The 22849-nt window shown below is 39.1% G+C and overlaps 1 protein-coding gene across 2 annotated transcripts in view; it reads right to left on the bottom strand.

Moving 5' to 3' along the window:
• LOC131075017 (cryptochrome DASH, chloroplastic/mitochondrial) overlaps nt 1–22849 on the bottom strand; it is a 200012-nt gene that overhangs the window by 56410 nt on the left and 120753 nt on the right. For both annotated transcript variants that reach the window (XM_059214979.1, XM_058011786.2), the window contains exons 6-8: nt 21157–21273; nt 20991–21037; nt 20567–20643 (exon numbers count right to left, since the gene is read on the bottom strand). In XM_059214979.1, the coding sequence (XP_059070962.1) occupies nt 20567–20643; nt 20991–21037; nt 21157–21273 (241 nt within the window). The remainder of the gene's footprint in view (nt 1–20566; nt 20644–20990; nt 21038–21156; nt 21274–22849) is intronic.

The raw sequence follows: 22849 nt of genomic DNA, 5'->3' as shown, positions 1-22849 counted from the left end.
CCTGGCGAAGACCGTCCTTGATCCGGCTTGATTTTCCTTGAAGAGATCTCCATTTGATGCCTACACAACATTTCAGAATTAGTACCATGATTTTGCAATACATAACATAAATTAGAGAGCAAATTTTAGGAAACTTAATGATAAGTCCTTTATTAATCATTTCCTAAAAAAGACTGAGCTAAGGCAAAACAAAATTCCAAAATTCAAAATTAAGGAAATGACGATGAACAATTCAAAATCAAGACAATAAAACCAATATCGCCATACCTCAGGAGAGAGCTAACTCTAGAATGCAAATGAGAAAAATTTGCCTAGGCAAAATTGACGTATAGATAGTCTTCAACGTGATCTTTTCTTCAAAATATCAATTTCGCCACCTTTTGAGTTGTCCTTGACGTGATCGCTCAAGTGAGATTAAGTTCGCACCACCTTTGGATAGATGTTTTGCCTTGGATAAAACTAGTGCCTTCTTTTGTTTTGAAATGAAATTCGCTCCTTCAAACACACTCGCACTCCCTTGATGATGTTTGCGCCTCCCTTGACAAGACCCGCACCTTGAAGATAATTTCGCACTTCTCCCTTTGAGATCGCATGAAAAATGATAATGTGAAAATAATGATTCTCACCTCCCTTTATAGCGCTCATCTCACAATTACCACCTTAGGCCGACTTGATAATTAATAAGGCAAATTTAAAATAAACTTAAAAGGCCAACCTTCATAAACAAATAAATACCAAGCGCTCCTTTTGATTTTTAATGATTAATTAATAATTAATTAAATGCCTTTCGTTTTTTAATTTGCAAATTTTGATTTTAATAAAGGCAAAATAATTAATAAATGTTTAACGCCACATTAAATGCTAGTTTAAATGGATTTTCAATTTTATCGAACTTAGCATTTAAGGAAAATTTGAAATGTTTATTTGGCGCCAAAATATGAAAAAGGAAGGGACGTACCTCATCGCCCTGGTCCCTTGGAGAGGGACAGGAGCGATCCATGATTTTGTCATGATTTTTTGCAACTTCAACGTTCAACTCCTTCATCTCCACGTTCAAAATTGATCATTTGTCAGGTTCTTCGAATTTAATTGTCTTGTATGTGTGCATAAGTGCCTTTTGGATGTTCATTGCCCTGGTCCTTGTCCAAAGGACAGGAGCGATCTTCATTTTTTCACGTTCAATTTGCATCTTTTATCTTCGATCCTTCATTGTAGAGTGAATAACATCCTTGCTCGTTCCTTTTGCGCTTGTTCCATTTGTTCGCATGAGGTATTTGAATGTTTTGAGGGATCATCGCCCTTGTCCCTTGGAGAGGGACAGGAGCGATCCACGTTTTTCTCCTTAACGTTGGCAACTTTGTACTTCGATCTTCGTTGTGATATCTTTCGAACACCATCCTTCACCTTATTCATCCTCGCCTAGCTTTGATCTTGAAGGAATATACATGCTTTTGATAGGATCGCCCTGGTCCTTGTCCAAAGGACAGGAGCGATGTGAACTTTTTACCTTGATTAGCAATGTTTGGACGTTCAAAACTCTTGTATGTTATCCTCAAACGATGCCTTAGACCTTATATAGCCTTATGAAGCCTTGACTTAGCACGAACTTGGGGCAAAATTGAGAATCCAAAGCAAATCGCCCTGGTCCCTTGGAGAGGGACAGGAGCGATATGGTCCCTAGGTCCATTTTGGTGATTATTTAACGTTTGAAATCTTCATGCATCACCTTTCTACCTTTCCGTGGACCCTCTAAGACCTTGCGAAATCTTGTCCTTACGTAAATCTTGCACAAAATGATCAATACATCCAACATCGCCCTGGTCCCTTCCTGAGGGACAGGGGCAAAGTAAGTCTTAGGATGCGAATTTCTTCATCGTGATAACCTTTAAGCGCTTGTGCTTGATGAAGACGCCTTGAAATGTCCTTCGCCACCTTGTCTTGATTTGGATCGGTCTTGAACCTTGGAGGAACGACCTTGAACTTGCATAAGAAGCAACATCACCACTATATCGCCCTGGTCCCTTGGAGAGGGACAGGAGCGATCCTCCTTTTGTGGCTCTTATTTTACTTTGTCAGGTTCCAAATTTATATTCAACGGACTCGTCATGCCTTACTCCATTCGTCCATGCTTTGACATTGCTTGTAACTTGGCCAGAAAATCATTTATATCAAAAATCGCTCTGGTCCCTTCTTGAGGGACAGGAGCGAACTAGGCCATTTGGGACCTTGTGGACGTCTAAAAAATCTTCAATTTGTATTCAATGAGTTCTTCTCATGTTTTCCCTTGCTTTTGAACGTACACTTGCCTTGATTTTTGCCTGGATCTTGCCTAATGAAGGAAATCGCTCTGGTCCCTTCCTGAGGGACGAGAGCTACAAGGTACTTCGCCCTGGTCCCTTGGAGAGGGACAGGAGCGATTTTAGCATTCTAGGTCATTCTCCTTCATTTTTGCATCTCAAATTATATTCACTTGGTAAAGCATCTTCCTTTGAACCCTTTCAAATTATCAAGTCATCGAAATCTCGCAAGGACAAGGCAAAATTGAATTTATAGCTCCGGTCCTTCACTGAGGGACAGGAGCGATTTTTCTCCTGGAGGCATTTCTGTGCTCATGAAAATCTTCAATTTATATTCAATGGAAAGATATCGTCGTTCTCCATCACTTCCAACTCGAAATTCATCTTGACCCTGCAGGAATAGTAAAATATTTGAAAACGAGCTCCCGTCCTTCACTGAGGGACAGGAGCGATTTTGCTCCTACAGGCCAAAATAACATGATTTTTCACATTTCAACACTTCACGAGGCGAAAACAAATCAATTGAAATGCCTAGGATCAAAAATCAAAAAAGTCAAAATTTGGTCAAAAATATTCAATTGGACAAAAATTCACATTTCACTTTCAACACTTAGACAAATTTAAGCTCTGCATCAACATTCCAATTGAAAATTAGACCATTTTGGCGAATTCATTTCATTCAAAATTTGCATTCTAGAAAAGGAAAATCAAAAAGCTCCCAAAAGCAACTGGATTCTGGCCTGAAAAGACGGTAATTAAAACCCTAAGGCTTGACCCTAAATCCAGACAACTAACAAACTAACAAAACCCTAAAAAAGCAAAGCGAAAACGAACAAAACGAGCAAAAAAACATGGGTCCCCATTTGCAATGGGGCGATGTGTGAAAACGTCACAACAATTAGTATTGCCATTAATTCTGCATAAGAACATTATTGGGCTTCATATATTAAGGATACTTATTAAACACATCCCCATGCATACCACCAAGAACAAGGATGTTACTGACTGTAACTTAATAACGGTTCTGATCTGATATGATCCATGGTGCCCTTACTAGATGTTTTTGATTCCTTTCCTTTATATCTCTCAATGTGAGGGAGAGGTCACACCTCTTCATCATGTATGCCCTTTGGCAAGAGACACACCCTTTCACCATTCCCTTTGATAGAGTGCAGCTCTTCATTATTTCTGCCCTTTGAAAGGGACACAACCTCTCATAATCAGATCTGCACTTATTATTTAAATTAGATCTGCACTTCTCATTTCCAAATTATCCCCCCTCTCATATGAGGTTCTCTTCTCCCTTTTATATCTCATTGTTGAGGGAGTCACAACTTTTCCTTTCATGTCTTTTGACTTTTCATTAACTTAATTAATTTTTAATTAATCATATTTAATTATATTATATTATTTTATATTTTAATTTTATTATTATCATTTATTATTAAATTTTATTTCAAAGTGGGGACATTACAGCATTTCTTAGACTATATCCCGATGATGATTTGCGAGATGTTGTTACAAATGAGTTCATAGAATTCGCAAATGGGAATGGTCTAAGTGTTGATGCACTTCGTCATAGATCCAAGAAAGATGCTCATAGCTAGTGGTACTTCCATGGCACATGCTTCCAACACCTACAACCCCTCGCTATAAAAGTTTTATCACAAGTAAGTTTAATTAATTAAAATTTTTAATTTACAAGTTTTAGTTTATTTATAGTTTACTTTGTCTTCATAGGTTGCTTGTAATTTTATTTTTATTAATGTATAACTTTAATTGTTTACTTTGTCTTCATAGGTTGCTAGTTCATCTGCTTCAGAAAGAAATTGGAGCACATACTCTTTCATCCACTCAGTAAAGCGCAATAGGCTGCTATCAAAAAGAGCGGAGAATTTAGTATATGTGCATTCCAACCTACGTCTTCTTTCACACAAACAACATGACTACACACAAGGGGAAACAAAAATGTGGGATATAGAGCGAGAGCATACTGATTTGGATGCTCCTGCTTCTCAGCTTCTTGCATTGACACTTGATGACTCGAAAATTGAGCCAACTTATAGTGCAAGTGCAAGTGGCATTGGCTCATGTAATGTCAATGTCAATGAGGAGGAGGAGGAGGAGGAGGATGAAGAATTAGATGATCCATTTGATGATTAAACTTTAAGTTTATATTGTTGAAAGTTGAAAAAATGATACTTGAATATTTTGTCATTTTGATATTAAACTTGATGTATATGATGCTATTATCAATTATGGTATGATCATGATACTATGATTACAAGTTTATGTTTGTTTTGTTGTTTATATGATGCTATGTGACATGCATATTTTAATTCATGCTTATAGGCTTCACAAATATCAAAAAATTTATATATATATATAAAATTTACATGTTTTTGTACTAACGAACCCAAACCCCTTTTCAAAATTTTGACGTACCGGCGTACCGGGTTCTTCGAACCCGAACTGGCAACCTAGCCAGAAAGCACTAAAGGTAATTGCAATCACCAGTCAATACAAAATGAGTGCAAGCACTGATTTATATATAACTCTTTAAATAAAGCCAATAGACTTCACACGTACACTAAAACAAAATGAAAAAGCCTTTAAAGATGAAATTCGCTAATAATTTCTACACACAGAGAAAGTATAACGGTTCCTTCCTTGAAACAGATTTTCATAGAAATCAAATTCCAAAATAACAAACGCAAAGATTTGAAATCAAAGAGAACTGTTAATGAGATTTTCATTCATTGATGAACATCCACCTTCTGCATACACTGCATCTATAGCTAATTTAAAAGATAGTCTTTTCAAAAACTTAGTGAACCTTTTCAAAGTCATTACAAAACATATATATAGGTCGCCAGACCAATAGTTTTTAACCAAAGTAAAATTAACTCGTAAGAGTTAATAGAAAACAACCCTAACTGCATAACCGAAACTAAAGAAAATAACTAGACTCGTTGGCGAACAACTGCCAGCAATGCTAGTCATGTTGTCTGCTCGGTCCCGGTGTGATCGCTCGGGTTGGTATTTTGGACAGACACCATCACTGCCTTCGCCGCACTCCACTCTCGATGCACCTTTGAAAATTCTTGAATTACGGTTACGTGTGGCAAACTGATGTGAATTACTCTCTGCTTCCAGAGCTCCTTTCTCTTCACCAACTGCACTTTGTCTCTGTGAGAGTCTAGGTGATCAAGACAAACTGTGAGCATCGACTCCACTTTGGAAATCCTCGTGAAATCATCCACAGTCAAGGATATCTCCACTTTGATTTGTTTAATGTGACTCCTAAACTGGTTAATCATCTCTGTGGTATCTTCCAGGGTTTCATTATCTTCCTTAAGCAATTGAACATCCACGCAGTGCAGATCCTTCTGCATGGTCGCCCTTAGAGCTATTAATTTGCCACGCAGACTGGCCGATTCATTATGGCCCTATTCAATAATCTAGTTGCGCCATTCAATACTCTCTTTACAAATAAACATTACATCCTCATTTAACCCTGGCACCTGATTTTCTGCAAGAAAATTCATTAGACCATAACGCTGAATATCACGCATCTGTTTTGAAATCACCGCCCATTTAGTTTTCTCTTTCTGCCACGAGATTAAGTCGAACTCCAATGCCTTGGTGACTTCATTTGCATCTTTGAAAATCTGGACTAAATCCGTTATGTAATTGGTCGCTTGATGCATGATCAAGGTGAGCGATTCTGAGAAGACCTCGGCAATCATCCTATTTCGTTGAACCTCATCAAAGAATTTCTGATTACCAGGTGATTTTGGGCTAAATGGTCCTAAACTTTGAGACAACGGCAATGGGCTGTTCTGCAGAGCATGAATATATTGAGCCATTTGCATTAAATTTTGCTTTAACTCAGCCTTGTCTCTTTCGTCTTTCCAAGTACGAGAGATAATTCGTTTAGTCGAAGTCTCCAGATGTTTCACATCGACGGCTCTGGTTCCGAACCCCAAATCAACTCGTTCAATAGCATAGTCTGCTTTTGAAGCAATAACAGCATCTTTGTCGAACGCGGGTTTGGCAATGTCTGCGGTCCAATGCTTCGTGCTTTCGTCAAAATCAATCATGGCCTCCATTTTTAACTTTTTGGGTTTTGTAGACTTTCCCAGACATTTACTCACAGCATCCTCCATTGATACTGAAATTGGAACCACATTCCTTTTCCTGGTGATTCAATCACTTAACCACTTGGGTGCCAGAGTCAGTTCCTTAGATGACATGGTTGGAAATCCTGCTGAGCGTGGCAATGTGGCACTGTCTGTATGAGACTGAATATCAAGCATCCCTAAATCCTGGAAAGTAGTGTCTATGCCGGTTGAAACTTTGTCTGCATCAGGAACAGGGGATGCCATATCGCACAGTGCTTCCTCTGCGTCTAGATCAAGAATGAGATGGGGAGCCGGTAGCTGAAAACTCTTCTTGGACCTTGACCTGGTAATTCGACCACCAATAGCAAGCCCAACCTTGGTGTCAAGTTTCTCTTCTTTGATCCTTTCCTGTCTTTTCCCTGCAACAAAAACGGGAATATTAGTTAAAATGGAAGTTTTGCTTGCAGTATTCTTCTTCCCACTTTTGCTTCTTGAACTGGTTGCCCTTGCCGGCTGAAAACGGCAACTCCTGAGCCAATTTTCTGTCCTGGGAATCACGTTGAAGGTGCGTGTCTGAATACTATCTTCCATCTTTTTACTCCAATCTACCTCTAGAAGAGGCTCATTATGCACCTGCTTCAGAAACTCAGAGTCAAGTATATCCTCATCATCAGTGGTGACACCTGAAGTGTCCATTGGCAATTTCATGTCGTGGATTTGCTTCAAGGTTAACCTGGACCAACTCCTCTTCCTCACTTCAAATTCATCCGAGCAAGCTTCCCAATAATCTTCCAACTGAGACACATGCTGATCAGGCACCATCTTCTTTACATACTAGGCGATAAAACCTTTGCTATCAAAATTATCCCTTTTTACAAAGGTCTTCAAATGTAATCCCTTAAATTCTAGCTCGAGGTTCAACGCATCAGAGACAAACCTACAGCTGTAATGACCTAAATCAATGGGAAAAATTCCACTTGTGTCTGAGTCCTCACCATAATCCCTTGCAACATAGGCAAGCTGCCTGGAAACTTCGATCAAAATACAGGAATCTGAAGCATACCTAGGTAGCCTAAAGGGTTCGCCTTTAAATCCTCCAACCCCTAGGTAAGTGAAGTGACTAAACTGTGTAAGGAAACTGCCATAAATGTTAACAAGTTCAATGGCTTCTACAGACATCCTCCTATGCAAGTTACCTTGTAATTCAAAGGTCAACCTCCCAGAGAAAATATCATTCCAACGTAGATAATCATTTACATGCCCTTTCAAAGTCAAATTAGGATGATACTCATAAATCTTTATGCCTTGAACCCATTTTGCATGGGACAGTCCAGACCATTCTCTCACACAAGCAAGCATATATAACAGGTACAAAGACATATGGAAGTTCACCATCCCAAGGTAATTACTCAAACCTTCATGCAACCTTTCCACTATAACAGTTCCCCAGTCAATGAATCGATTCTTATCTAGAGTGACCTGGATGAAGAAATACATCCAGTCCTCCCAATGAAAGGAGTGGGAATTACCCTTTACTCGGCTCAACAACACTACCAAGTCCCGGATTGCAGGAATTAAATGTTCACGGGTTAAAGGCCTCGGCAGCCTTGAACCCCCTTTCTGGAATTTCAGAAGCCAATTCCGCACAATAACAGTTCTGTAATACTATTTTTTCTCGGACAAAATTCCATAGGATTTTCCAATCGTCCAATCTTCATAGGGTTCCCGGTGTGGGATACCCATAGCTGCCATTACTTTCTGTCTATCTATGGATAACAAAACCTCACCATTGTTCTTCCTTATGAATCTATTACCCTTGTCATAGTGATTCATACATTCTAAAACTAATTCAGGGCAAGGGGCAGCTGTAGGAAATGTGGCCGCTTCTAATAACCCACTCTGTGCAATATCTCTCCTCATAGGATCTGTGTCTAGATTCCGAACTCTTTCTAGAAAATCGTCTAAATCCAGTTGGGTTAATGTTGTATCACCTAACTCCGGTAAGGTGCTTACAAGGGAAGACGAGCTCACTAATTTGGGCAAAATAGGTCTCATAGCTCGTGATTTTCTCAAATCGACCCAGGTAAGGAAGGAAAGTGAAAACGGAAACAAACAACTAACAGAATATCCAGATCTTTAAAACAAACTACAACAATTTAGAAAGTTGTCGAACATACCTTCCTCTATCCTCTGCAAACCCCTATCGCAGTCTATTTCTCCCGCTCCAAAAACTCCTTCTCAAAACCTTCTCAAGCAAATAATAATATCGACGTGACATCTAATCAGTTTTAAAGCCGAGAAAATCCTACCCATCATTATCACAAACTCTCCCTTACTCTTCGTTCGTGTGGCCTTACTCTGAAATGATTGTATCGGAACATGCCTTAAATGCTAGATCACTTCACTTCTGACACTACGGATCCTCACACATACTTGCTATAAATGACTGATTTCAAATCATTAGAGAAAGAATATTCCCTCTCTTTTGTGGCCGTTAATCATCTCTTGAAATGTGCGTCGTCACCTCGCGCCAAGTCACATGTCTTCCGAGAAACCAATACATGAATTCTTAACATTGCAAAACAATCATAACACGGAATTAACATGACAAATCGTGAACTTTGAACTTTGAACCAAAAAAAAGGTTCAAGTTCAAGGTTCAAAGGATGTAAAATGCCAACAAGGACTCGCGAAAACTTAAAACCGCGCGAAAGGGAAAAACATTCAAAACAACGCTCGTTGAACTTTGAACCTTGAACCAAAAAGGTTCAAGTTCAAGGTTCAAGTTCAATGCAGTGAAACTTAACAATGGCCGAGTTATACAGGGAAAATTAAGCAAATGACTTGACCCACGGATTAGAAGGACATTACTCCGACTAAGGACATACATGAAATGGAAATTTTATATGGGCCTAACACATTGAAAGATCATTTGAGGTAGGGGATTTAGTCTTCCTACGGTTGCAACCTTACAAGCAATCTTCATTGAAATCTAGTGGGGCAGAGAAGTTGAAGCCACGGTTCTACGGACCCTACCCAATATCAAGGAAGGTAGGGGAGGTAGCATATGAACTTGAGCTTCATCCAGGCAGCCGCATCCACAATGTGTTCCATGTGTCTAGATTTAGAAAAGCATTAGGGCAGCAGATATCCCCATGCAAGGAGTTACCTCCGTTAGATGATGAGGGAAAATTAACACTGGATCCAGAAGCCCTTTTAGAAGTAAGAGAAAGGAGAATAAAGAATAAAAACATTGTAGAATACTTGATCTTATGGAAAGGGTTGCCAAAGGAGGATGCAACCTAGGAGGGTGAAGAGATCTTCAACCACCCAAATCTCCACATCGCTTGAGGACAAGCAATGTAAGAGGGGAGGACTGTCATATTCCCATGTAGACAACAGAAATTATTAGAAACATAAACTATACATGTACATAAATATATATTTTCTTCCAATGCATAAATTATTTTACCGCTTAAATGCGTTTTATCTTAACTAGTGTGAATGATGAAAGGACGCGTCCATTCCCAAGTCACCTCCAGAATAGACGCCATGTTTCAAAGGGAATCGCGTGGTTTCAAGAGGTATAAACCCCGCACCCCAAGGGAAACACGGGACAAGGAGGTGACAAGGAGAGAAGGGCAAGGAGAAGCGTCTAACAGGTAACTCTGTTACTCAGCAATAATATTTATTTCAATTTCATATTTTTCGATGCCTAGATAGCCATGAGGATTACCCAGTGAGCGCATCGAACAAAGGACGATGTGGAGGGCTAGTTGTTGGTTCTTCCCAGCGATGAAGAACCAACGCCTAGTAAGCGTCCCTACCCATCGCCAGCAGTCTGGTACATTCTGTTGTGACCATTTCACACATCGCCCCATTAGAATGGGGACCCCCTTTTTTTTGCTTTGGTTTCGCTTGTTCTTCTCTCTGCTTTTAGGGTTTTGAGTGAGTGAGTGGTTTGTCTGGGCTAGGGCTAGGCCTTAGGAGTTTCTTTTGATGTTATCCAAGCTGAGTCCACTCAAATTTTGAAAGTTGTTAAGCGTCCTCCCGAGGATTGAGATTGTTGAAATAAGGTAAGTCTTCCAGGGGAGTTAAATAGGTCTCAGGTTAGGTCTAATTAGGGTTTTTTAGGGTTAAATCCAAATTTTTGACTAAGTGTTAGCATTTTGAAGGTGAAATTGTGTGTTCTTGCCTAGATGAGTTTTGATCAATTTTTTGAAGCAAGATGATGCCTGAAACACAAAATCCGCTCCTGACCCTCTCTGAAGGTCCAGGGCGAAATTCATCCTAAGTACAATTTCTTGTTTTTGATAGGCTTGCTAACTAGTTCCTGGCCTTGACAATGACCTAACTCTGCCTTGTGAAGTGATTGGAGACTTAAATTTTGAATAGTTTAGCCAGAAAGGGTAAAATCGCTCCTGACCCTTGCTAAGGGTCTAGGGCGAAAATGTTATTTAAGGCATATTTGTCACTGACTTTTCTAATTTGTTTTGTGCAGGGTCTCCAGGAGGGATGATTGGATGTGGTTTGATGCTTTTGAAGATTTGAAGGCATAAAAAATGATGAATTTTGAAGGTTAAGGGAAAAATCGCTCCTGTCCCTTGCTGAGGGCCCAGGGCGAAATTTTGATTTCCCTCATCTGGCAGTGAAAAAGGACCAAGTGTTGAGCATGAATAGAAAATGAATGACTTTCTCCACCCGCCTGAAAGAGTTTTAACTTGAAATGATGAAGGATCTTGTTGGAATCATCAAAATCGCTCCTGACCCTCTCTGAAGGTCCAAGGCGAAAAAACTTATTTGAGTCATTCCTGACCTTGTTTGGTCAAATTGAGACATCAAAGGCATGGTGAAGGATAGTATGAGCATAATGAGGTATCCAGATTTGATCAAAGATGATGAATTGAAGGTGTTTTGCCCAAAAGGTGAAAAATCGCTCCTGACCCTCACTGAAGGTCCAAAGCGATTTTCTTTATATGTACCATCTTGTGACCTTTTTGGACATGAGAATTTATTCATAGCATGAAACAAGATAACATCTTCCTTAGCCAAGGAATTTCGAGATGAAAAGTGAAACAATTTGATCATGATGGCAAAGGGCGCTCCTGACCCTCACTAAAGGTCCGGAGCTTGATTTTCAAACTTGCACTGTTCTTGCGAGATCGAAGTGATTTTATGATTGGAAGAGATCAAGGAAAGCATGTTCTGTCCGTTGAGTATAATTGGAGTGGTCAACAAAGGAGGAAATCAACCCAAAAAACAAAAGGCGCTCCTGACCCTTACTGAAGGCCCATGGCGATTTTTCAAGATTCTCCTCTTTGTTTGAAATTTTGAGCAAAACCTGACTTGGATAGGAGGGAGAGATGATGTTTTATACCTTAGAAGCAATTGGGAGTCTAAAGAACAAGGAAATATACCAAGAAGCAAAAAAGCGCTCCTGACCCTCACTGGAGGTCCAGAGCTAGATTCTAAAAGTGCAATTTTCTTGCAAGGACAAAACAAGTTTTGTGATTGAAATGAATGGAAGAAGGTGTGTTTTGCCCGTTGGAGATAATTTGGGGGGCTAACAAAAGGTGGATAAGCTTGAAATTGCAAAATCGCTCCTGACCCTCTTTGAGAGACCAGGGTGAAAAACCTAATATCCAACCTTTTTCTTCAAAATTGGGCGAAGCTAAGCCTAGGCACAAGTTTGAAGCGATGTTTGAAATGCCTTGAAGTGGAATTGAGATGCTAGGAGTGCAAATTTTGATGACAATGGGGAAAATCGCTCTTGACCCTCTCCAAGGGTCCAGGGCGAAATTTCCAAGTATGCCCATTTACCTTACATTTCGAGATGATATTTTTGTTTCCAAGACTCAAAAGGGAGTGAAGTATGATGTTCTACGCCTTGAGGGTAATTTGAAGTTGAAGTGATTAAGAATTTGTGCAAAAAGACTCAAGATCGCTCCTGACCCTCACTGAAGGCCCAGGGCGAAATTTACAAAATCAACAACTTCCCCTTCAAGATTGTGCTAAGGCAAGGTTGTGCTAAGGTGGAAGAGTCCTCCAAAACATGATGAACAAGGATTTGCCTCCAAAGCTTGATGATCCTAGCCTAAATTGCAAAAGTCGCTCCTGACTCTCACTGGAGGCCCAGAGCGAAAATCTTTGGCGCACCTATTTTGCCTTGCAAAGCAAATTAAACATGTGTGGAATGGATCAAGGAGATCATCGCTTACCCCACAAGGAGAATTGGCAATTAAAAGATGAAGGATTAAGAGCAAAATTGAAGAAATCGCTCCTGACCCTCTCTAAGGGTCCAGGGCGAAAAAATCCTAATGGCACTTTCCTCCTAGAGATCAAGTGAAATCAAACTCAAAACTCCAATTAAAATGCCATTTAAATGCCTAGATGAAGTTTTGGGCAAGAAAAATGAGGAATGCAAGGCCTAAATTGAAAGTTCACTCCTGACCCTTGCCAAGGGTCCAGGGCGAAGTTAGTAGCATTCTTTATTTTTACCATATTTGAGCGTTAATATCTTCCAAATTGCATTAGATGCCAAAATTGCTAACCTCGAAGTATTTGAAAAAATTAAATTAAATTGGCATTTAATAAAAGACATATTGGCATTTAATAAATTAATTTTGAGCCTTAAAAAATCGAATTTTTATTGTAAAGGCATTTAAAATTAATTTTTTATTAAATTAAAATTAAATATGGAGCGCTTGAGGTCTTATTTTTATTTATTTTGCCAAGTCGGCCTCTCCTTTTTGCAATTTTATTTATTTTTTAGGCCTATTTTGACAAGTCGGCCTAGGGGGAGCAAGGTGGTGAGCGCTCTATATATTGGAGGTGTTTTTTCATCATTCAAATCAGTCACTCATTGCTTCAATTGCGAATTTGGAGAGCAAGAAGGAAGTGCGAAATCTGGTCTATTTGGAGCGAATTTATTTCAAGTGTTGGAGGCTAGAAGGAGGTGGAATTGATTCTTGTGAAGGCTAAAGGAGGCGCATTTTATTCAAGGAGAGCTTTGATCTACATTTTGCCTAGCAAAATTCACCTATTTTTGCATCATTTCTTAGAGTTAGTACTCAAGAGAAGGTATGGCGAAATCACCTTAACACCATTGTTGAAGATTTGAATTTTGAACTTTGGTTTTGAAAATTTCAAGTATTGCATAGTTAATTAGGAAATGATAACTCAAGATTTATCATGAAGTTTCCTAATTAGAATCTTAAATCTTCCAATCTACCCTATATTTCTATGCTTCAAGATATATTACTAATTATGAAATGTTGTGTAGGTGTCAAGATGGCGACTCCAAACGCAGGAGCATCTACTAGTCGTCCAGCTCTCATGAAGGAAGATCAGAGGAACGAAGAATTGGAGACTAGGATCGTGTCCAAATGGAGCAATATCGGAGATACCAACTTGGGAAACTTTAGTGTGAAGAAGTTTCGAGAGGTCCCCTACATTGGCAAGCCATCACCTATCGCAAAGAAGATAATTGAAAGTGGCACCATCAAGGCGCCCGGTTTACCTCCAGCAGTCCAGTGTCATGAGCTAATGATCGAGTGTGCCCGCCATTATGACTCAAAATCGAGATCGATCATATCCAAGGAAGGAAACACTTTGGCTTACCTTTCAGAGGAGGCTATAAGTGAAGCTTTCCATCTTCCAGAGCATAAAGATATGATTTACAAAAGTTTAGAAGGAGCCAAGTCAATGTATGAGGATGATCCCGACACTTGCCCGAATCTCATCAATAAGAATTGGTTACTCAAAAGTCGTCCTCGCCTAAGCAAGATTCCCAACACACCACATAGGATCGACTTCCAGGAGGAATACAGAGATTTGATAACTTTGCTCAATTGAGTTACAGGGGCTCCTCATGCCTTCTATTTCGAAAAGTGGATGTTCTACTTCATCCAAGTGATAGTCCAAGGAAAAGGAACGATTCACTGGGCTAGAATTATTAGCCATTGTCTAGATGTGCAGTTGAGAAGGCTAAGACCTGCTAAATCATTCCATATGAGCTCATATGTCATATATGCCCTGATCCGGAGTTTCGAATATGCTGGGCTACCTCACAGAGGAGTGATCGGAAGAGGACCCGGAGAGGTGAGAGTTTGTGAATAGGAAGTTGACACGATCAAGGGTTTGTACCAAGAACTAAATGGCGCTCTTGTCCTTCACTCAAGGACCAAGGCGATTTTCATAGAATCAATCATTCCCTTTCAAAACCACGTCAAGGCGAGATGATGCAAAGTCAAAAATGTCTTTAGGAAGATAATGAACGAAGAATTAACCTCAAAATCGACAATTTTAAGTTCAAAAGCAAAAAATCGCTCCTGTCCTTCACTGAAGGACCAGGGCGAATATCCTTGGAAGAGCTCATTTGGTATTGGAGAAACGAGTTAGGCATGCATAGAACAAACGAGGAAGATCATTGATTGCCCTGCAACATGAATTGGCGATCTAGAAGATAAAGATCAAGGACAAGAGTAGAAAATCGCTCTTGTCCCTCTCCAAGGGACCAAGGCGAAAATGTTCCAAGGTTCGCCCCTTCCAAAGATCACATGAATCGAACTTAAAGTTCCAACGAAAAGGCCATTTTAAACATCAAGGATGAAGTTTCAAACGTAAAAAATGAAGGATGGAGGACCAAAATGCATGGGCGCTCCTGTCCCTCTTCCACGGACCAGAGCGATGTTGTTGATGTCCCAAATATCTCCCATACTTAGATGCCAAATTTTTTGAATCACATTAAATGCTAAATCCGCTAAAACTTTGGAATATTTTTTAATTAAAATGGGCATTTAATGAGTTCGCATAAGGCATTTAAAAATTAATTTAGCCTTTTGAAAAATCGAAATTTTAATTGCAAAGGCATTTAAATTAATTATTATTAAAATTAAATGAAAAAAGTGCGCTTGGGGTATTATTTGAATATTTTAATAAGAGTCGGCCTCCTCTTTATTTAATTTTTATTTATTTTTAGGCTTATTTTCCAAGTCGGCCTATGGGAATTGCAATGCATGAGCGCCTATATAAGAAAGGTATTTTGAAACATTTTGATCCATCATTCAATCATTGTTTAAATGCGATTTGGAGAAACAATAGAAGGAGCGAAATCTCATCCAAGGAGAAGTGCGAATTTTGATCCAAGAAGGAGTGCGAACTTTGTTGGAGGTTAGAGGTGGAGCGAGTTTCCCTCAAGGCATTGGAGACCCAAAGGGTGGTGAAGTTGATGAAGGAGGCGCCTTTGCTAGAAGACTTCGATCTTCATTTTGCCTAGCGAATCTCTTGATTTTTGCATCGTTTTTTAGAGCTAGTTCTCAAAGAGAGGTATGGCAAGATCTCCCTTGTTTAAATTTTGAAATTTTGAATTTCCAATTGCATAATCGTATTTGGGAAATGATAATTCAAAGATTTATCATGAAGTTTCCTAAATTTAAAGCTTAAATCCAATCTATATTTCTACGTTCCAAGGTATATTGCTCATTATGAAATGTTGTGTAGGTGTCAAGATGGCGACCCCAAAGGCAGGAGCATCCACCAGTCGTCCAGCCCTCATGAAGGAAGATCAAAGGAATGAAGAAATGGAGACCAAGATCGTGTCAAAATGGAGCAACATTGGAGATACCAACTTGGGAAACTTCAGTGTGAAGAAGTTTCGAGAGGTCCCTTACATTGGAAAGCCATCACTTGTCGCAAGGAGAATAATTGAAAGTGGCATTATCAAGGTGGTCGGCTTCCCTCCAGCAATCCAGTGCCATGAGTTGATGATCGAGTGTGCTCGCCATTATGACCCACAGTCAAGATCGATCGTGTCCAAGGAAGGAAACACTTTGGCTTATCTTTCAGATGAGGCTATCAGTGAAGCTCTCCATCTGCCAGAACATAAAGTTATGATTTACAAAAGCTTGGAAGGAGCTAGATCCATGTACGAAGATGATCCAGACACTTGCTTGAGCATCATCAACAAGAATTGGTTACTCAAAAGTCGTCCTCGCCTGAGCAAGATTCCCAACACACCACATAGGATCGACTTCCAGGAGGAGTACAGAGATTTGATAACCTTACTCAATCGAGTTACAGGGGCTCCTCAAGCCTTCTATTTTGAGAAGTGGATGTTCTTCTTCATCCAAGTGATAGTTCAACGGGCTAGAATTATTAGCCATTGCTTGGACGTGCAGTTGAGAAGACTGAAGGCTACCAAGTCATTCCACATGAGCTCATACATCATATATGCCTTGATCAGGAGTTTTGAGTACGCAGGACTACCTCACAAAGGAGCAATTGGAAGAGGACCTGGAGAAGTCAGAGTTTGTGACTCTTATGTTCATTTGCATCATCCACCTGGGAGTAATTACAAGCTAGTCAATGATACCTTCACAATGAACATCACCAGGACACTGCAAGGCGGGATTCATAATCGGCTATCTCAGGAGGCACAAGAACTTGTAAAGAGGTATGGTGCTTGGTTTATCCAATTCCAGAAGTTTACATATATTAGAGTTCATGGGTGTCCTTCACCTCCATATATGTTGCCAAGATATCCGACAGACAGGATAGTACTACTTGAGGTGACTAGGCAGTTGGCAGCTTATGCGAAGGCATTCAGACACAGGCATGGAAATGGGATTCCTGTACCTATCATACTAGGAAATTCAGTTGAGGTATGTCCTAATGCTCCAGCTTTAGATGATGCAGAAAGAGAGTTGGCCTTATATTCATTTTCATTATTTTCATTGAGGGAGAATTTTGATCCTTATGGGTATATAGAAGAGATAGTTGGTAGAAAATACAAGCATGAATGTCAGGTAGAAGACTTTTGGATGAATCTCTCAGATGATTTAGAAGTGAAAAGAAAAATGCATTCCAAATTGCCTTTAGATTTTATCAGGAAATGCAAAGTTTATAGGGTGGCCGATCAAGCTCAGGACAGTGGCAGGCATCTCCAATCCTCTTATGATAGAGAGGACAAGGTAGTAAAGATAGATTGGAATGAACCTGAGGTTGTGGACTTAAAGGCTTTGATGGCCCCAGTTTTGTCCTGTACTCGCAGATGGGTTGATGTGCAACATCAAAAGTTGAGAGAGCAAAACATACCTATGACTTTTACTTTGGAGGAAAGGTCGCCAGAGGGAGGAGCAAGCGCGAGTGAAGGTCATCCTCATCCTAGAAGCACAAGCGAAGGCAATCCTCACCCCAGAAGCGTAAGTGAAGGCAATCCTCATCCTAGAGGTGCGAAGAGGAAGGAAAGACCTGAGAAAAGAGAATCTTCCAAGAAGAAGCAAGAAGCCAATCGGGATCGCTCATCCGGCACATCTTCTCGACAAGAGAAGAGGACACTTGAAGTGGAGGAATCTATGGAATCAATGGTTCAGAATGATAAACATGAAGAAAGACAGGCATCTCAACGTTCATCAAGTCAATCTCCCCAGGTCAATGAGCTACATGAAGACAAGAATGACGATGAAGCAACATCTCCTCTCCGGAAAGAAGAGCCACTACCTAAAGAAATACAAGTTAGAGAGACAAGGTCCGCCATTCCAGATTGGTTGAAGGAGAGACTAACAAGGGTGATTGTGATCGAAGACGAAGATAATGTGATTGATTTAGATAGCCTTGTCGGAAATTCTCAGGGAGTAACAGAAAAGAAGAAGGCCACCAAAATGTCCAAGATGATCAGAGATGAGACAGGGTCCAAGAAGTTGCAGATAGCTACACCGGCAATGGACAAGTACGAGGGTGAAATCCTTGCAGAAGAATATGATGTAGAAACCATTGAGCTTGGTCCACTCACCACTGAGCAGGCATTGGATGAGGCAACTGATTCATTTGAGGCACTTAAAGACAAGCTTAGAGGAGAAATGGAAAAGAATAGAAAACTTGAGAAAGAGGTCGGTGCTTGGAGAGGCTACTTTAGCCACCTCAGTCAACCTTTGGGACGTCAGGATCCAGCAGTATCTCCTGTGCAAGCACTTCCCCTTGAATCAGTTGGCGAGGCAGAGAGAGTTAAGAGCTTGGTCCAGCTTATGAGCTCTTGGATTGACAAATCCCATACAGTTGCCGTTGAGTTTGCAACAAGAATGATGCAAACCATTCATCGGGCTATCCAGGTCCTTGAGATCATCCACAACCTAATGATAACAGTAGCCGCCTTTGCTCATACTAAAGATGTTATCATTCCTGTTCTTCAAGTAATCAGGCAAACACCAAGGAAGACCTTAGCTCAAGAAAAGATAATGGATGGAGGAGCTCATAATTTACTCCAGTGGTCTACTTTACTCCAGATGAAGGAAGCTCTTTTTGAGGACACTAGCGCCAAATGCAATCAAGTGGAGGAGGTCATCCATCCCATCCAGGACAAGGTGTTTGGAGTTTTATGTACTATTCTTGGCAGAAGGATCGAAGTTGAGACAAATGTGGATCTTCTAGAGTTGGAAGAAAGGGTCAAGGTCATCTTTTGCAAAGATGAGAATGTTATTTCAAATGAGCAAAGAGATCAAATGTTTGCTACTATACTCCTGATTGAGAAAATCAAGGAACTCGAACTTGAATGGGACGCAGCTCTTCTCGAGGCCTTTGATCAGATTACTCACTTGGAGGAACGAATGAGGAATCTTCCCGAGATTCCTATTGCTGAGATTGAGGGAATCGTGTCCAGATTCATTGCATATGCTAAAAAGGAGCATTGGAAAGGGAATAAGGTTCTAGAAGAGAGGTTGTTATAGATGACGTGGCACCTTAATTATCATTGGTCTATGTTTCCTAGATTTTTGTGCCAAATTAAATATTTGGCTGTGCATTTAATATTGTTAAATAAAAAGGGAACTTTTGTAATAAAACCCTAATTAGGGTTTAGGTGTCAGAATCTCAGCCATTGATCTTCTTTTGATCTGGGCCGTTCATTGTAATTGAGGATGCTATATATACCCTCATTCATTTTCATTTTGTAATTAGAAATAGTGAGCAATAAGAAATAGTTAGAAGATTAGAGCTTTTGGAGAGAAGAAAGTTATTTTGTAGCAAGATTGAGTTTTGAAGAAAGAATTTCAAGCAATTGTTGTCTATTTTGGCTTTGAGATCAATAAAATATTGAAGTTATGGTGTTTTATTGCAATTCTTGTGGCTATCTTCATGGTTGTTTGTTTTCTTGAATCATTCTCAGTCGAAGTAGTATTTAAGTTTGAAGGACTAAGTGTTGGGCTTGATTTTGGTGAGATTCACGTTCCAAACCACTAGCTTCTTACTGATTGTAGGAACGCCTTGTGTGGTCAACTGGAGAGACTTGAATTGTTTAAACCTTCAATCGTCATTGAGCTTTGGATATGTGCCTTTGTGGTAGTGTCAATGATCCTTGATGAATTGAAAAATCATTTGTTACCTTAGAAGATCGCATCAATTTCAGTTGGGTTGTTATTTCATGGCAATATTGAAATTGGTAGAATCTTGCCAAGTCTAGCCTACATTGGGTCATTCTTAGGATTAGATTAGAATTTATCCCTTGCAAACTCTACCCTTTGATCTTTTTGAGAACTTGTTAGTTTAGAGAAATCTTGTTCCTACAGCTTGGAGGACGTAAGGCCCCTTGATGAAACAGCATTCACAACGACCACTGGTGCTTATCCACACGTAGAGACCCTACATAAAAGAACATTGGAGTCACCCTGATTGATCCTTTCTTGCGACATCTTCAGCAATCAGAGACGTTATTCAAGAGAGGATAAGGTACCCTTGGGTATTTTATTCTGTGTATGATTGTGTACAAAATACACGTCAACAGGTCCCTAAATATTCCTTATATTTTTATGTATTCATGTATTCAAAATTCTATAGCTAGCTTGCCTACCTAAATTTGCATAATAACTATATTTTGATGCTTCACAGATGCCGCTACCAAAGCAATGACAATGTAACTTGCAAATAAAGACCCAACGTGTCAGAAGGTCACAAGTGGTGATCAACCATTCTTTAAACATTCAAAATCCTATAGACCCAGCAATTTTAAAACAAATAAGGTATAAAGAATTTGAGCAATGGTCAATGAGTAGCAAATTAAAAAAGGAAAAGAGAATGATTTCTAATTGGCAAAACTTATATAAACTTTCTTTCTCCAAATACTCATAATCTCAAAAAACGGATATTTTTACTTACCCAAATGAAAAATTGAGTTTCCATATTTGATTGATATGAATCTAAAATAATCTCTCCACATCAGTTCAAACAAAATCCTGCATTGAAAAATTCAAAACAGCAAATGTGAGAACCAAGCACTTGTGTCTGAAATTTGTCCATTCTTGAAAATGCAACTTTAAAAAAAAATTCCATTTATTCAAGTTGATCCTTCTTTTAGGTCCACATAAAGAAAAATTTAAGTAGATAGTGATATTCACATGTTGCATTGTAAAAATAGATATTTCAAGAGTATTAGAAATTCATCATATTTTCTTAGCTTTAGTCCTCACCACTGTAATAAAAATCACAAGATGAAAATTCAAGAAGAGTTTATATCTTAGAGTTCAAATGGAACAACTACATCTCAAACTGAAAAAGTAGGGGAGTGAAAACACTATCTAACCAATAAGTTGAAGCATTTGCAACTCTTTCCCTCTCATAACGCTTAACCTGTTGAAGTCAGGCGACCTCACAAAATAAGGAACATGAAGCATCTTGAGTATTTAAATAATTAAAAAAAAACATCGATATTCAAGGATCCATACATGGTTCATAACTTCATATATTACCTCTTCATTGATATAACGTGGTGATATGCTTCCATATGCAAGCCATGGTGAGAACTTTGTTGAGTAGTTTGGACCTAACATTCCATTTCTTGTATCCTTATACAAACGCAACATGTCCTAAAACACAAGAAAATTGAGATTACTCGATTATTCCTGCAACTTCATTTTGTTTAATATGGAAATGAACAAGGAGTGGTTGTTACTCTAAACACTATGTGCCTATCAGATTCAGTGTGTGGATTAAACAAACAGTACATAGACACAGTCATTGAAAATAATTATTGGTTTTTCGAATTGCTGGCATGAAAAGGGATGATCTTGTTAAAATTAGTAAGACTTATCCTATCATTTCCCATTTATTTATAGATAATTAAGGTATACCTTTAGGTTATGTATATCTTATCTAGGTCTATATACCTCATGATGTACCTTTTGGCCTATCCCTATGTCATATGTGTGAATTTTCAATGGCACTCAAATAGAAGCAATAAGCCTCACCATTTCAAAACAAGGCAAGGTTGAGGGGCAGAGCCCCCACCAAAATAAGGCCTCCAAAACCTCACAAACTATAATGTCCCTGTTTGCCTCACTGAGTAAACAAAAGGAATACAGAAGTAGTGCAGAAATAAACAATGCAACAACAGCATGAATATGAGAATAAGCTTTCCATTAATAACTCAGAGTGTATACAATGTTCATAGTATTATCTGTCGTAAACAACACACCCTCCAATACCCACAGGTGGTACAATATATAACAGCCGAAGGGGTGTGACACAACCGTCGCGACTCCAACTACCTATCCGTCGGCTAACTAACTACTAACAAATAACATTACTACCAAAACATAAGATATACATATTTCCCGACAACATCATCCCCCCCAAAAAAAGAAGTCGACCTACCCGTCGGCTAACTAACTACTAACAAATAACATTACTACCAAAACATAAGATATACATATTTCCTGACAACAGTCCCCTACAAGAAGCTTACTCAGTTTGCCCTAAATTGCCCTAATTAGGGTCAAGAGGATGCTAGGAAATGTGTATTATTGAATTAGAACTTTAATCTTGAACCTGCAACCAGATTAGTAACACAAATAAACATAATGTTCAACAATGTACACATAGAACTTTCATTCTTATGGTATGCAATAAATTCCTTTGGAGCTCCATCCAATCAACCCATTTCTATTGTAAAGTATCGTGAGAGATCATACAAGGCGCCTTTGAGCCTATCCAACAGGTTCAAGGGTATGGAAGTACCACCATTACGTTACCTCTTGTTTAACTCTTTAAAGTTCGGGGGGTACGAAAGCACATCCATCAATCAACCCCTACTTAACCTAGAATGGACCTTTTGGCTGCTTGCCCTCCTTATATGTACCATATCATCCCCTCTGCAACAGTGTCTGATTGTAATGTCCCCATTTTTGGAGAAGAATTGATTAATTAATTTAATTAGTTAAGTTGTCCAAATAATTATTATTTTTCATGGATAGCTAAATTAATTATTTTAATTAATAATATTAAGTTAATTATTTATAAAGTTGTCAAATAAATTAAAATTAAAAGATGACTTTATATTTAATTAATTTAATAAGGTGACTAATTAAATATTATTTCATAAAGTCACTTCTAGAAGCTTTTGGATGTTGGAGTTAAAAAGTATTTAAGGAGATCAAGATGAAG

Source organism: Cryptomeria japonica, chromosome 2 (assembly GCF_030272615.1).
Source record: "Cryptomeria japonica chromosome 2, Sugi_1.0, whole genome shotgun sequence".
NCBI classification, from domain to species: Eukaryota; Viridiplantae; Streptophyta; class Pinopsida; order Cupressales; family Cupressaceae; genus Cryptomeria; species Cryptomeria japonica.
The sequence above is the reverse complement of the archived record's forward strand: the minus strand, read 5'-3'. Positions and strand labels throughout refer to the sequence as shown.